We start from the raw sequence: 14,189 nt of genomic DNA on the forward strand, positions 1-14,189 counted from the left end.
TGGGAGCCCTGAGCTTGACTGTCACTTGCCACCCATTGATAGGGTTTTGATATGAGTCTGCAAGCAGTTGATTTATTATGGTCTCTGTGCAGTCAAACCTCTCTGCTAATGATAATCTGTATTTGCAGCCACTGCCCAGCGCTAGAGCATCACCGCCTCAGCTCCACCTCCGATCATCAGGCATTAGATTCTCATAAGGAGCACGCAACCTAGATCCCTCACATGTGTAGTTCACAGTAGGATTCACGTTCCTATGAGAACCTAATGCCGCCGCTGAACTGACAGGAGGCGGAGCTCAGGCAGTGATGCAAGCGATGGGGAGCGGCTGTAAATACAGATGAAGCTTCGCTTGCTTGCCTGCCGCTCACCTCCTGCTGTGCAGCCTGGTTTCTAACTGGTCCACGGTCCAGGGGTTGGGGACCCCAGATAGAGACCTGAGAATAAAATTTGCCAAGTAAAAACATTTCCTAGGAAGTGACATGTTAATTTTAATAGCTTATATTTATGTGAGATTTAGCACTACACATTGTTGTCTTTACACAGATTATATCATATAAGCTTACAGCAAAGCTCAATGAGATTTATCCAATTCCACTCTAAAACTGGCAAATGAAAGAGCCAGGATCCAATCCCAGGCTGACTTCAGTACTCATGCTTTTAGCCACTTGGTGATCAACCCTTATTAAAGGAAATATAGACATACGTAAAGTTTAATTGTCAACTTTTGACTAAAGGCAGTTCCATAGAAACTTCAGGAACAGAATTATTACAAAACTATGGTTAACCACTGGCCTACTGAGCATCTTCCATATCTGAAACCGTCAACCATTCATTATACTTTGGACTCAATTGACAGCAAAATCATTGCAAGCAACATTTTGAAGATAACAGGTAAACTTGCATTAAATTCCAGAGCTCTCTCAGTAATCTGTCACAACTTGAAAATCTCAATACATTTGATAAGAATCTATTAAGTGTGTGCTCAACCCTGTAAAGATTTTATTCCATACTTTCAAAGATAAAAGTTCATGTTTTAGAGATAGAAAGGACCATAGGCAACATCAACCCCTTCATCTTACAGAAGACACTGCTAATGGGGTAGAGGAACTAAGACACCTGGCCACAGTTACAACAGATTCACATACAGAAATGAGAACAGAAGGCAAATTTTGTTTGTTTGTTTTTGTTTTTTTACCGAAGTAGTACATATACATTATTTCACAAGTTAAGTAAATTCTTAGAGGTGGAAGGAGTGGGCCAAAGATCCACTCCTTATTTCTACATAATATACTAACAGTCCTCTTATTTTCAATTTTGAATTTTCAATTCAATTTTAGGCACCACCTATTAAATTCCTATATACTAAATACTGTAGAAGATAAGGACATAATTTTCTTATACTATTTTTGAGATGCCTGGTACTATGTTTTTTTACCTCTTTGAACATGTGCATGTGTTTTCTCCTTTCTGGATCTTTCAGAATCCTTTTATCACATGCTCCTGTCCTTGATATGCAGCTTCTTACTATTCTTTGTGCTAGGCACTCTTGGGGTCCTTTCAATCTGGAAACCCAGGTCCTTCACTTCTGAATCATTTTATTACATTGTTTCTTCAATAATTTCCTCTCCATTTAACCTTTCCGCTCTTCCTAAAACTTTTTACAGTTAAATTTTGGGCCTTCTAGATAGATTTTTAAACTTTTTTCTCTATTTTCCACCTTTTTGTTTACCACTTTCTGTGAGATGCATCTGACTTGCATTCCAATACTTCTGTTGGTCTTAAACATTTTTCCTATTGTATTTTATAATCTCCAAGTTCTTTTATTCTCGCATATTTCCTTTAAAAGATATTATTTTTAATTTGTGAATGTAAGAGTCTGAGGTTTTTTTTTTTTAATAAATTCATTTATTTATTTTTGGCTGCGTTGGGTCTTCGTTGCTGTGTGCAGGCTTTCTCTAGTTGCAGTGAGTGGGGGCTACTCTTCGTTGTGGTGCGCGGGCTTCTCACTGCGGTGGCTTCTCTTGTTGTGGAGCACGGACTCCAGGCACGCGATCTTCAAGAGTTGTGGCTCGCGGGCTCTAGAGTGCAGGCTCAGTGGTTGTGGTGCACGGGCTTTGTTGCTCCGCGGCATGTGGGATCTTCCTGGACCAGGGCTCGAAACTGTGTCCCCTGCATTGGCAGGTGGATTCTTAAACACTGCGCCACCAGGGAAGCCCCGACTTTCTGAGATTTTAAAGTTGGGTTTTTTTCTGCTTCCTGCATTATCTTTTTCATTTTTTCATCTTTTCATCTTTCATCAGTTTTGATCTGTTATAGTTTCAGCCTGTCTTTCATGTCAGAGGCTTTCCTCAAATGCCTGGTGACTTGGGCTAGCTTCTTATATTTCAGTGTGCAAAGGTCTATTCAAGTCTATTTACTGGTGCACCATACTGCAAGGCGACTGAGAAAGTGCAACTTTTTTGTTTGGGTTACCCTCAAATGTCATTGTGGGTTTCTCCAAGAGGAATCCTCCAGTCTTCTACCTAGTGGTCATCAGAATGCCAGCATTCTGGGGACTTTGTATGGGAAGGGAACAGGGTCATCTCAACATTCAGGATGGGGCCCCCTCTGCTATGCCTGGTGTCCCAAGTCTCACACAGCTCTGGCTCATATTTTATAGAGAACCAATCACCCTTCTCCTGATGGGACAATGGAAAGGCAGTCTTCTAGTGGTGAGGATGGTTTCTGTGGATCCAAATACTCCTTATACACACATTCAACCAATCCAATTTTCATGCTCATTTTGTACCCTTATCTTTTCCAGCAGTCCAAGGGCTCCAATTTTTAAGGTTTCTGTGGACATTCCTGATCTTTCTTTATGCTGCTCTATCAGTTACCACTGACCATTCACCATCCATGTGAAAACATTCGTCTTCCCAATGTGCTGACAGCTAACATCTGTCTCCAAAATCCTTATCTTTGACCTGTTGAGTTTATTCATTTTTTAAAAAATGTATTCCTTTGGTACCATCTTAATGGAGTTTGGTTTAAAATTTAATCCATTGACTAAACAGAAGAAGTACACTTTTAGAAAATAACTTTTACTTGCCAACTGAGCAGTACTTTCAATATATTTTTATTACTGGTCACCAAATGAATAAAATTTAGTCTAAGACTCCGGCCATCTTATGTTTTGCTAAAAGATAAATTTAGCATAATTTAGTAGTATGCTTTCATCTTTACCTTAGGAATTGCCTGCTAAATTGTGTCTAGGCCAATAACAAGCATTAGCCACTGTTATGGGCCTAACTGTGCCCCCCCACCCTCCCCAATTCATATTGAAGTCCTAACACCCTGAGTACTTCAGAATGACTATATTTGGAGATAGCGTCTTTTTTTTTTTTTTTTTTTTTTTTGCAGTACATGGGCCTCTCACTGTTGTGGTCTCTCCCGTTGCGGAGCAACAGGCTCCGGACGCGCAGGCTCAGCGGCCATGGCTCACGGGCCCAGCCACTCCGCGGCATGTGGGATCTTCCCAGGCCAGGGCACGAACCTGTGTCCCCTGCATCAGCAGGCGGACTCTCAACCACTGTGCCACCAGGGAAGCCTGGAGATAGCGTCTTTTAAGGGGTATAATTTAGATTCAATGAGGTCACTGGGAATGGGCCCTAATCTGGTATGACTGGTGTCCTTATAAGAAATTAGGACACACATGCACAGAGGAAATACCACGTGATGACAAAAGGAGAAGATGTCATCTACAAACAAAGGAGAAAGGTCTCAGAAGAAACAATTCTGCCAACACCTTGATCTTGGAATTCTAACCTCCAGAACTGTGTGAAAATAAACTTCTGTTGTTTAAGCCATCTGTCTGTTCGTTATGGCAGACCTAGCAAACTAAAACAGCCACCTGAAGTGGAGACTGGTATTAAGGGCTATACACAATGAAAGAATACCACTTAAGATTTTGAGGAGCTCATTTGAAAGAAATTTGGTATAACTTAAGAACACTGAAGAGAGCTCTTCAATTACATTCTGCTAAAATAATCACAGATTAGCTACACAACTCATTTATTAAATCAATTCCTAATTAAACAAAATTACAAAAGGAAGCTTGTGGTTTCTAGCTGTAAACTTTCAAACACATAGCAGCTACAGGAGAATTTCTGTAACAGTAATAAAATGTATAGCCATATTCAAAAAGGTCACAGTTTTATACCAAATAAATCATCTGTGATAAGAAAACATGCTGTTTGTAAGCATGAGAATGCATCATTAAATGTTTAAGCTGGAAGCAACCTTAGACACCATCTAAGATACATCTCTAATTTTAACTGGGCCCAAAAGGCAAGTAGGGTTAGACTAAAAGTATGCTGAATGGCACTGAAAGTTATATCTGTAACTGAAGACCCATTTGTCTTCTATAAAGGGAGTCATTTAAAAAAATAACAACCTGGGCTTCCCTGGTGGTGCAGTGGTTGAGAGTCTGCCTGCCGATGCAGGGGACGCGGGTTCGTGCCCTGGTCCGGAAGATCCCACATGCCGCGGAGCGGGTGGGCCCGTGAGCCATGGCCGCTGAGCCTGTGCGTCCGGAGACTGTTGCTCCGCAACGGGAGAGGCCACAACAGTGAGAGGCCCGCGTACCACAAAAATAAATAAATAAATAACATTATTGAGATATAAGACACTTACCATAAGATGCACCCTTTTAAAATATTATTTAAGGAATTGTTTCAGGGGGGTTTAAATATTCAGAGTTATACAAGCATCACCAACTTTAGAATTACTAATTTTCATTCCCCCAAGAAGAAACCCCATAGCCATAATTTTCAACTCTTCTCCAGCCCTTAGCAATGACTAATTGATTTTCTGTCTGCCTATTCTGGGAAAATACTACTCCATCTTCCTAGAATCAGATGTCCTACATTAATCATTTTATATGTTGTTGGATTTGGCATGCTAGTAGGGCTTTTTGTTGTTGTTGTTTGAGATTCATGTCTGTATTCATAAGACACACTGATCTGTAGTTTTCCTTTCTTGTGATGCCTTTGGTTTTGGTACCAGAGTAAATACTACCCTCACAGAATGAGTTAACAAGTATACTCTATATTTTGCGAGAATTTACAAAGGACTGGTTTTAGTTCTGTAAACATTTGGTAGAATTCACCAGTGTAGTCATTTGGGTCTGGCCATTTTTCTCTGTGGGAAGTTGTTATTTTTTTGTAACTAATTCAATCTATTATAAATCTATTCAGGTTTTCAATTTGTTCTTGAGCCAGTTTCAGAGTTTGTGTCTTTATAGGAATTTGTCCATTTGATCTAGGTTACCTAATTTGTTGGCATACAACTGTTCATATTATTCCCTTATAATCATTTTTCTTTCTATAACGTCAGTAGTTGATATTCTTCATTGCTGATTTTAGTAATCTGAGTCTTCTCAACAGGTTTGTAAATTTTGTTGATGTTTTCAAAGAACCATCTTTTATTTTTTTGTTTTCCTATGACCTATTTCAGTTATTTCTGCTTCAATGTTCCCCCCTCCCTTATGCCTGTTTTGTGGTTAGTTTGCTCTTTACAGTCTTAAGGTGGAAGGTTAGGTTATTAGTTTGAGATTTCCTTTGTTAATATCTACACCTGTAATTTTCCCTCTAAACACAGCATCCTATAAGTTCTACTATGTTGTGTCTTCATTTTCATTCACTTCAAAATATTTTCCAATTTGCTTTTTGATATTTCCTCCGACCTTTTTTTAAGTATTGGTTAATTTCCACATATTTACGAATTAACGAAATTTCCTTCTGCTATGGAATTCTAATTTCATTTCATTGTAGCCAAAGTCCATAAACTGAATAATTTTTTCTTTTAATTTACTGAGACTTGTTTTATGATCTAGCCTATCACTGACCCTGGAGAACATTCTATGTCCACTTGAGAATATGTATTCTACTATTGTTGGGTAAAGTTTTCTCTTGCTATGTTAGGTCTAGTTGGTTTACTGTGCTGTTCAAGTCTATTTCCTTGTTGACATTCTACCAAGTTAAACTGTCCACTATGAAAACAGCATGTTGACTTCAACTATTATTGTTGAATTGTCTATTTCTCCCTTCAATTATGCTGCTTTCTGCCTCATCTGGGAATGTATTTTAGGGTCCTGTTGTTTGGTGGACACATATTTACAATTGTTACATTTTCCTGAAGACTGGCTCTTTTATCATTATAAATGATTATGTCTCTACTAACAATTTTTGTCTTAAGGTCTCTTTTTTTAAATAAATTTTTTTTCTTTATTTTTGGCTGTGTTGGGTCTTCATTGCTGCGCTTTCTCTAGTTGGGGAGCGGGGGCTGCTCTTTGTTGTGGTGCGTGGGCTTCTCATTGGGTGGCTTCTCTTGCTGCAGAGCATGGGCTCTAGGTGTGCAGGCTTCAGTAGTTGTGGCACACGGGCTCAGGAGTTGTGTCTCGTGGGCTCTAAAGCACAGGCTCAGTAGCTGTGGTGCACAGGCTTTGTTGCTCCACGTCATGTAGGATCTTCCCAGACCAGGGCTCGAACCCATGTCCCCTGCATTGGCAGGCAGATTCTTAACCACTGCGCCACCAGGGAAGCCCAAGGTCTCTTCTGTCTAAAATTAGTATAGCTATTTAGGTTCTTTTGGTTTCTGTTGAGGTTTTCCACCCTTTTACTTTCAACCAATCTGTTTCTTTGAAACTAAACATGTCTCTTGTGTACAGCAATATAGTTGCATGTTTTTAATCCATTCTGCCAACTGCCTTTTATTGGACTGTTTCGTCCATTCACATCCAATGTAATTCATAGTAACAGGATTTGTATCTGCCAGTTTGCTTATCGTCTTCTCTGTTATGTCTTATTTCTCTATTCCTCTATTACAGCCTTCTTTTGTGTTAAATGTTAATTTCTTATATACCATTTTAATTCCTTTTACTAATTTTGGAGTTATTGTTTTAGTGGTTGTGCTAGGGATGATAACATCTTAATTTAAAATAATCTGACTGCAGATTAACACCAATTTAATTTCCACAGTCAATAAAACCTTTGCTCCAATATAGCTCTTCCCTCCGTGATGTTTTATGCTATTGCCATACAAATTACAACTATACACATTATAACCCATTCAACAGTCTCATATTTATTACTGTATGTGATTTTCTTTTAAATCAGAAGACTTACAAATAAGAAGTACTACTGCAGACTGAATGTCTCTTCCCCAAACCCATTATGTAATGGTAGCTGGAGGTTGAGCCTACGGGAGGTACTTAGGTTCAGATGAGGTCATGAGAGTGGGGCCCCCATTATGGCACTAGTGTCCTTATAAGAAGAGAAAGAAACCAGAGCTCTCTCTACCATGCAGGGAAACAGTGATAAAGCAGCTGTCTACAAGCCAGGAGGAGGGCCCTCACCAGGAACTGAAGCTACCCACACCTTGATCTTGGACTTCCCAGCCTCCAAAGCTATGAGAAACAAATGTATTCTGTTTAAGCCATCCAGTCTATGGTATTTTGTTATAGCGGCCCAAGCTAATACAAATATACTGTCCTTTATGTTTAATTATGTAGTTAACTTTACCAGTGCTACTTATTTGTGTGGATTCAACTTACTATCTAATGACCTTTCAATTCTGCCTAAAGGATTCTTTAGTATTTCTTGTAAGGCAGGCAGGTCTGCTAGTGACAAATTTGTTCTGTTTTTTATGTGTGAACATCTTAATTTCTTTCATTTTGAGGAATAATTTTGTGGCATACAGAATTCTAGGTGGACTGTCTTTTTCTTTCAGTGCTTTTTATGTCATTCACTACTCTGCCAGCCACCATGATTTCCCATGAGAAGTGAGTTGTTAATCTTACTAAAGATACCTTGTATGCGATCACTTTTCTCTTGCTGCTTCTGAAAGTCTGTCTTACTTAGCATTAGTTAAGCTTCTGAGATGTGCGGATTCTTTTTCATAAAATTCTAAAGTTTTGCACAATTATTTCTTCAAATACACTTTGTGCCCCTTTCTCTTCTCTCCTTCTAGGACCCCAATTATGCTAATACACTTGACAGTGTCCCACAGATCTCTGCAGCTTTTTTTCCCCTTCATTCCTTTTTTTTTTAATTTTTATTTTATATTGGGGTATAGTTGATTTACAATGTTGTGTTAGTTTCTATTCCTTTCCTTTTTTTCTGAGAGGACACTCTCAACTGATACCTCTTGATACTTCTGTTCAAGTTTGCTGAATATTTCTACCAGTTCAAATCTGCTTTTGAGGCCCTCTACTGAATTTATTTCACTTGTTATATTTTTCCAAAACAGGATTTCTATTTGGTTCTTTTATCATAATTTCTCTTTACTTTTATTCTCTATTTAGTGAAAGATTACCCTCAAATTTAGCTTTTAAGATATAGTTTCTTTTAGTTCTTTGAACATGCTTTTAAAAGCTAACAAAGTTTTTGCTTAATAAGTCAAACATCTGGGCTTCCTCCCAGACACTTTGTCTCTTTGCATGTCTTGTAAATTTTTGTTGAGACTAGACATTTAATATGATGTGGCAACTCTGAACAACAGAATCCCTTCCCTCCCCAGGGTTTGTTGTGTTTGCTATTTGTTAGTGAACTTCTTGGACTAATTCTGTAAAGTCTGCATTCTTTGCTGAGTGTGACCATTATATTCTGTTTTGTTAGCTTAGAAGTCAGCTAATGATTGGACAGAAATCTCCTTAAATGCCTTCAAACAATAACTCTCCTAGCATTGAAGAAGTGCTCTGTGAATGTGTTGGGATAGGCCTTCAACACTCCAACACGCAGTTTACAACTCTGCCCTAGCCTTCACTTCCTACTTGCAGAGCCTCAAGTTCTGTCACAGGTGAGAATGGTGCCTTCTTCATTTTTCTCTTGGGCATGCATACAGCCTTGCGCATGTGGCCTTCTAGATTCCCAGGAATATGCTGGAGTTTTTCAAAGTCCTCTACAGATATGTCATTCCTCAGCTTTTCCGTTTCTTTTTTGGTCAGTGTCTTTTTAGCCCCAATTGTTATCACTGCCTCAGGCAACTTCTATGGTAAACAACTTCAGCTGCTTTCCACAAACAGGCTGAAGACAGAGCTGTTTGCACACAGTGAGTCGAGTCAGGTTAAATAAAGACAAGCTCTGAGAATAGAGCTTTTCAGTGAGGTACCAGACAGGTCAAATAGTGACAGTTCTCTGGGGTGGGCTTTCTGGTTAGCTTCAAGTCCCCTCCAGTGTCAACTAGGCTGCTGGTTTTAACAGCTACCATAGTTGCAAGGCTACTTGTTTTCAAGGCTACCCTGGAACTAGGGAAAGATAGAGCAATATAAAATGTTACAAACCAACTTGCCCATTGCGGCTGGGTGCTGGAGAAACGAAAAAAGAATTGCCCAAGGTCAAATGATGACCTTGGCATCACCTGCCCAAGGCTAGTGATGCATGGAATTTAAATCCAGGCAGATTGCATTGGAATTTTGGAATTTAAATCCAGACTCTAAAGCAGGGTTCTTAAGCAGTATAACACATACATACATACACACACACACACACACAGACACACACACACACAAGTTACAAAATATATTGTTACGGTTTCTGTTTAATAAGTGCTTTTTAGACTATTGGCAGCCTTTAGTTAATTTTTAGAGTTCTGACAAAGTTGATTTTGACAACTTTTAGTGTTCTCATTGCTTTTATGGAACATCAGATTTTCAGAGGTCCTTACTCCATTAAGTTCTCAAAGAAGCCATTTTTATAATTACAACAATGGAACACTAATTACTATTCCTTTCTAATAATCATGTTTCTAAAACTTAGAAAACCAAATATTTCTAACTAGAAATGTGATGGGAATTCAAAAGAGACACCTCTTCTCATCTGGCATTTTAATTATTTCTTGTTTAGTTGTCCAAGTCAGAATCCTAAGCCTCAATTTTCTTAAACGTACAAGTGAAATATTGTCTTCCCCAGCCTTAAGATTTAAAATGATAATGTAAAACTAATTACAAAGCTACAATAATCAAAACTGACTGGTACTGGCAAAAGAACAGTCATACAGACCAACGGAATATGACCTCAGAAATAAACCATGACATATAAGGTCAATTAATTTTCATCAATTGAAAATTAATTAATTAAGGCTGCCAGGACCATTCAATGGAGAAAGGGCAGTCTTTTCAACACATGTTGCTGGGGAAACTGGATATCCAAATGCAAACAAAGGTGAATCCTTACCTTTCGCCACATACAAAACTCAAAATGGATCAAAGATCTAAACTCTTGGAGGAAAATCTTCGTGATACTGGATTTGGCAATGCCTTCTTGGATATGACACCAAAAGAACAGGCAACAGAAAGAAAAACTAGACTTCATCAAAATTAAAAACTGGTACATCAAAGGACACTACTGAAAGAGTGAAAATGCAACCCACAGAATGGGAGAAAATACCTGTAAATCATGTATCTGATGACAGATTAATATCCAGAATATATCGAGAACTCCTACAACACACACAGAAAAACAACCCAATTAAAAATGGGCAAAAGACTTAAATAGACATTTCTCCACAGAAGATATATACAAATGGCTAATAAGTACATGAAAAGATGCTTAGCATCACAAGCCATTAGGGAAATGCAACCAAAACCACAATGAAATAACACTTCACATCCATCACGACAGCTATTAAAAACAAAAATAGCAAGTGTTAGTTAGGATGTGGAGAAAGTGGAATCCTTCTACATTGCTGGAGGAATTGCAAAATGGTGCAGCCACTGTAGAAAAGTTTGCAGTTCCTCAAAAAATTAAATATAGAATTACCATGTGATTCAACAACTTCACTCCCAGGTATATACCCAAAAGAATTTAAAGCAGGGACTCACGCAGATACTTGTACAAAAATGGTCATAGCAGCATTATTCACAACAGCAAAAAGTGTCCAGCAATCTAAGGGCCCATCAACAGATGAATGGATTAAAAAAATGTGGTATATTCATACAGCGGAATATTATTCAGCCATAATAAGGAATAAATTCTGATATATGCTACAACATGAATGAATCTTAAAACCATTATGCTATGAGAAATAAGACACAAAGGACAAATACTGTATGATTCCACTTTTTAAGGTGCCTAAAATAGTCAAAGTCAAAGAGAGAAAGTAGAACAGAGTTTACCAGGAGCTGGGGGTAGGAGTGGTAATGTGGAATTATCATTTAACAGGTACAGAGTTTCTGACTGGGATAATAGTTCTGTAAATAGATAGTGGTGATGGTTATACAACATTGTGAATGTATCTTAATGTCACTGAACTAATTGTATGGTTAAAATGATAAATTAGGTTATATATATATTTTACCATAATAAATTTTTAAATGATAATGTATTATCCAAAGGTCCTATTTAGTGAGCCTTTTGTTCCTCAGGTGAGACGGTGGTTATAGAAGTTACTTAAATAATAAATACTTTATGAAATGGCTGGTAGTTAATAGTAAATAGTACCCACCCTCCAAAACACACACACATACACATACATACACACACACGACACTACACATTCAATGCTCTTATCAAATACCTATAATTATATTTTTCAAAGGATTACACATCCAATAAATTCACTAATGATGCAAAGAATTTACATCCTCCCATACTGACAGATAAAAACACATACATTCTCTAAGCACAAAGCTTATATTCACAAATAACTTTTTGCCTAAAGACAAATTTCAATTAATAATCACAATGGGAATTTAGTTATTTAATGCAACCATTAACCTAATGTCACCAATAAAATCTAAGCAGTTATATCACAAAACCAGGGTTATATTCAGTGGACATGCATTAATAATCTATACAATTTAACATTATACCAGAAAAGGAACTGACTACAAAATTTCCCTTGATTTTTGGTGGTTTTCAAATTTCATGGCACAGATTCCCAAGGTAAAAACAGATTTTAAATATTTTCGATAAAATGGTAAAAAATTTCACAAGCCTTTTAATTTTCGTATTGGGGTGAAGATTTAAAACATCAAGCTGGCCCCAATCTGTCAAAAATGACAGGTAAATATTTACAATGACAACACAGGCTTTAGTTACAATGGTATTAGAGGATGACTCTCCCCTGGCAAAAACCTTTTATGGTTAATTCTCAATGCAAACATGTTTTTGTAAATACTGTGATAATATAAACTTGGAAACATACCTGGAATCAGGACAGGGACGAAAAATAAAACGCAAGTCAATCTTATTTCTGACCTGTAATCATAAAGCCTTTTGGCTCTAAACACCAAACACTGGCCTTCAATATAAAACTAAATTAAGAAGAGTAGAACAACTTTACCATGCTGGCTGACATTCTTCTACAGAATTATCTTTCACTACACATCAAGGCAGGGCTCAAGCTCCATTAACTTGCTTCTCTAGAAAGAGTATAATTAGCAGAGCACCAAAATTTATAAACTGATATGGCAACCCAAAATGCTAAACACACTTTTCAAACAGAAGCAAATTTTTCCCCATTGTTACTTCTATGTACCATGTTATTTTTGAAACTTATGTGGCTACCAATAAGAAAAGAATCAGGGAAGCTTTGAACATATCTTGTACTTTTCATCAAGGCTAAAGTGCAAAATATCTCCATGTCTCTGGTATTTTAATAGGAAAAAACATAACACATAATAAAGGAACTGAGGTGACAGTAGAACTAATGCAAAAAAGACTTCTTTAAATATACACTTGAAGACTACATAAGACCAATTTAATTTTTCTTTCTTCAATGAAATCTGTGAATGAACCAAGTTCTCACAGAACTTGAGATCTTGTTTGGTTCTCTTTCCCAGGATCAGAAATTCCAAAATTAGAGAGAAAAAAATGGAAGAAAATAACATTGCATGACAATGGACACTAAGTTCATAAAGAACTTTTTTTAAAAAAATGAGATATTATGGAAGAAAACACCATGAAAATAATAATCCTATGAGAATTGTTTTTTACGCACAGTAAATTTGAGCCTTGGTCTTCATGAAGATACTACAGCTTATATAGAAAACTATAAATATACAAGACTCCAGGAAAAAAAGTCAAAATACATATTATTTAACATTCTGTAGGCCTAAAAAACTTCTGAGGGGAGGGGAAAGGACGGCCAACTGAATCTTCACTTAAGAATACAGAACTATGAAAAATTCCTGGGTCAAAAGCTCCAAGATGCTCCAAATGGAACCACACTTTGTGAAAACATACAACCCTAGATATAGTTTTAAAAGGAAAGAAAAAGTACTGAATAACTGCAGTCCCTTCCAAAAAAGGGTATCTTAAATTAAGGGGAAAAGATTCTAATAGTGTAAACGAATCTGGCTCAGAAAGAAAACTGAACAACATATCCAATGTTCTGTCCATAAAAGTAATGACGGTACATCTTTAATATTAAAGAAATAGGCTATAAAAAAGTTCATTCTCAGAATTGGTTTTAGTAAAAGCTCATTTGTGCTCCTTTGTGGGTGCATAATAAAGTTCCATGGGTTTGTTCACCTTCCAGTATTTCTCACTGACCAATTCCAAAGAAAAAGAGCCATTTAACACCTAAAACAAAAACAAAAACAAAAACAAAAAAAAAAAAAAGAAAGAATTATGAAAACTGCTCAAAGCACAAAATTGTGAGATGGAACAAACAGAGAAGTCCATCTTAGCACAACAATGTAAAACAACTATACCCCAATTTTAAAGAAGTCCATCTTTAAAAAAAATCCTAAGATAAACTTGTCACTTACACTGTTCATAAAAGAACAAAGGATATATCAAGTTAACTACCTGTTGCAATTTCTCCTCCTTCCGGAGTCTGTACCATTTTATTAGGCCCCACCCCACAACCTTCCACTCTCAGATGATCAATGTACTCCCAATTTCAACAGCCTATTATTTTAAATACTTACAGTGAACTGGCCACTGGCTGTTGCTATGTAAATGGTATACTGCTTCTCACTGGCTGTATCAAGGTTCATCTGGTTTGATTCTCCTTTGTTTCGAAGTTCTTCTAAAGCTAACCTCACAGCCAGATACTTGGATAAGTGATCAACAGTGGCATTACCTGAAGTCTTTATGTATCTGGAAAAATAAATCATTAAAACCTTACTTTCTACATTAGTGATAAAACATACATAAATTATAAAACTAATACATTTCTAAGGGCTTCCCTGGTGGCGCAGTGGT

At 37.2% G+C, this 14,189-nt stretch overlaps 1 protein-coding gene across 6 annotated transcripts in view; it reads right to left on the minus strand.

The window, feature by feature from the left end:
- RNF2 (ring finger protein 2) overlaps window positions 1-14,189 on the minus strand; it is a 106,783-nt gene that overhangs the window by 39,687 nt on the left and 52,907 nt on the right. For 5 of the 6 annotated variants that reach the window (XM_073803526.1, XM_073803513.1, XM_073803507.1 and 2 more), the window contains one exon: window positions 13,913-14,084. In XM_073803526.1, coding sequence (XP_073659627.1) covers window positions 13,913-14,084 — 172 coding nt within the window. Of the gene's footprint in view, window positions 1-11,537; window positions 13,563-13,912; window positions 14,085-14,189 lie in introns of those variants that run through there. The other variant, XM_073803505.1, reaches the window with a different exon arrangement.

Source organism: Tursiops truncatus, chromosome 1 (assembly GCF_011762595.2).
Source record: "Tursiops truncatus isolate mTurTru1 chromosome 1, mTurTru1.mat.Y, whole genome shotgun sequence".
Taxonomy (NCBI): Eukaryota; Metazoa; Chordata; class Mammalia; order Artiodactyla; family Delphinidae; genus Tursiops; species Tursiops truncatus.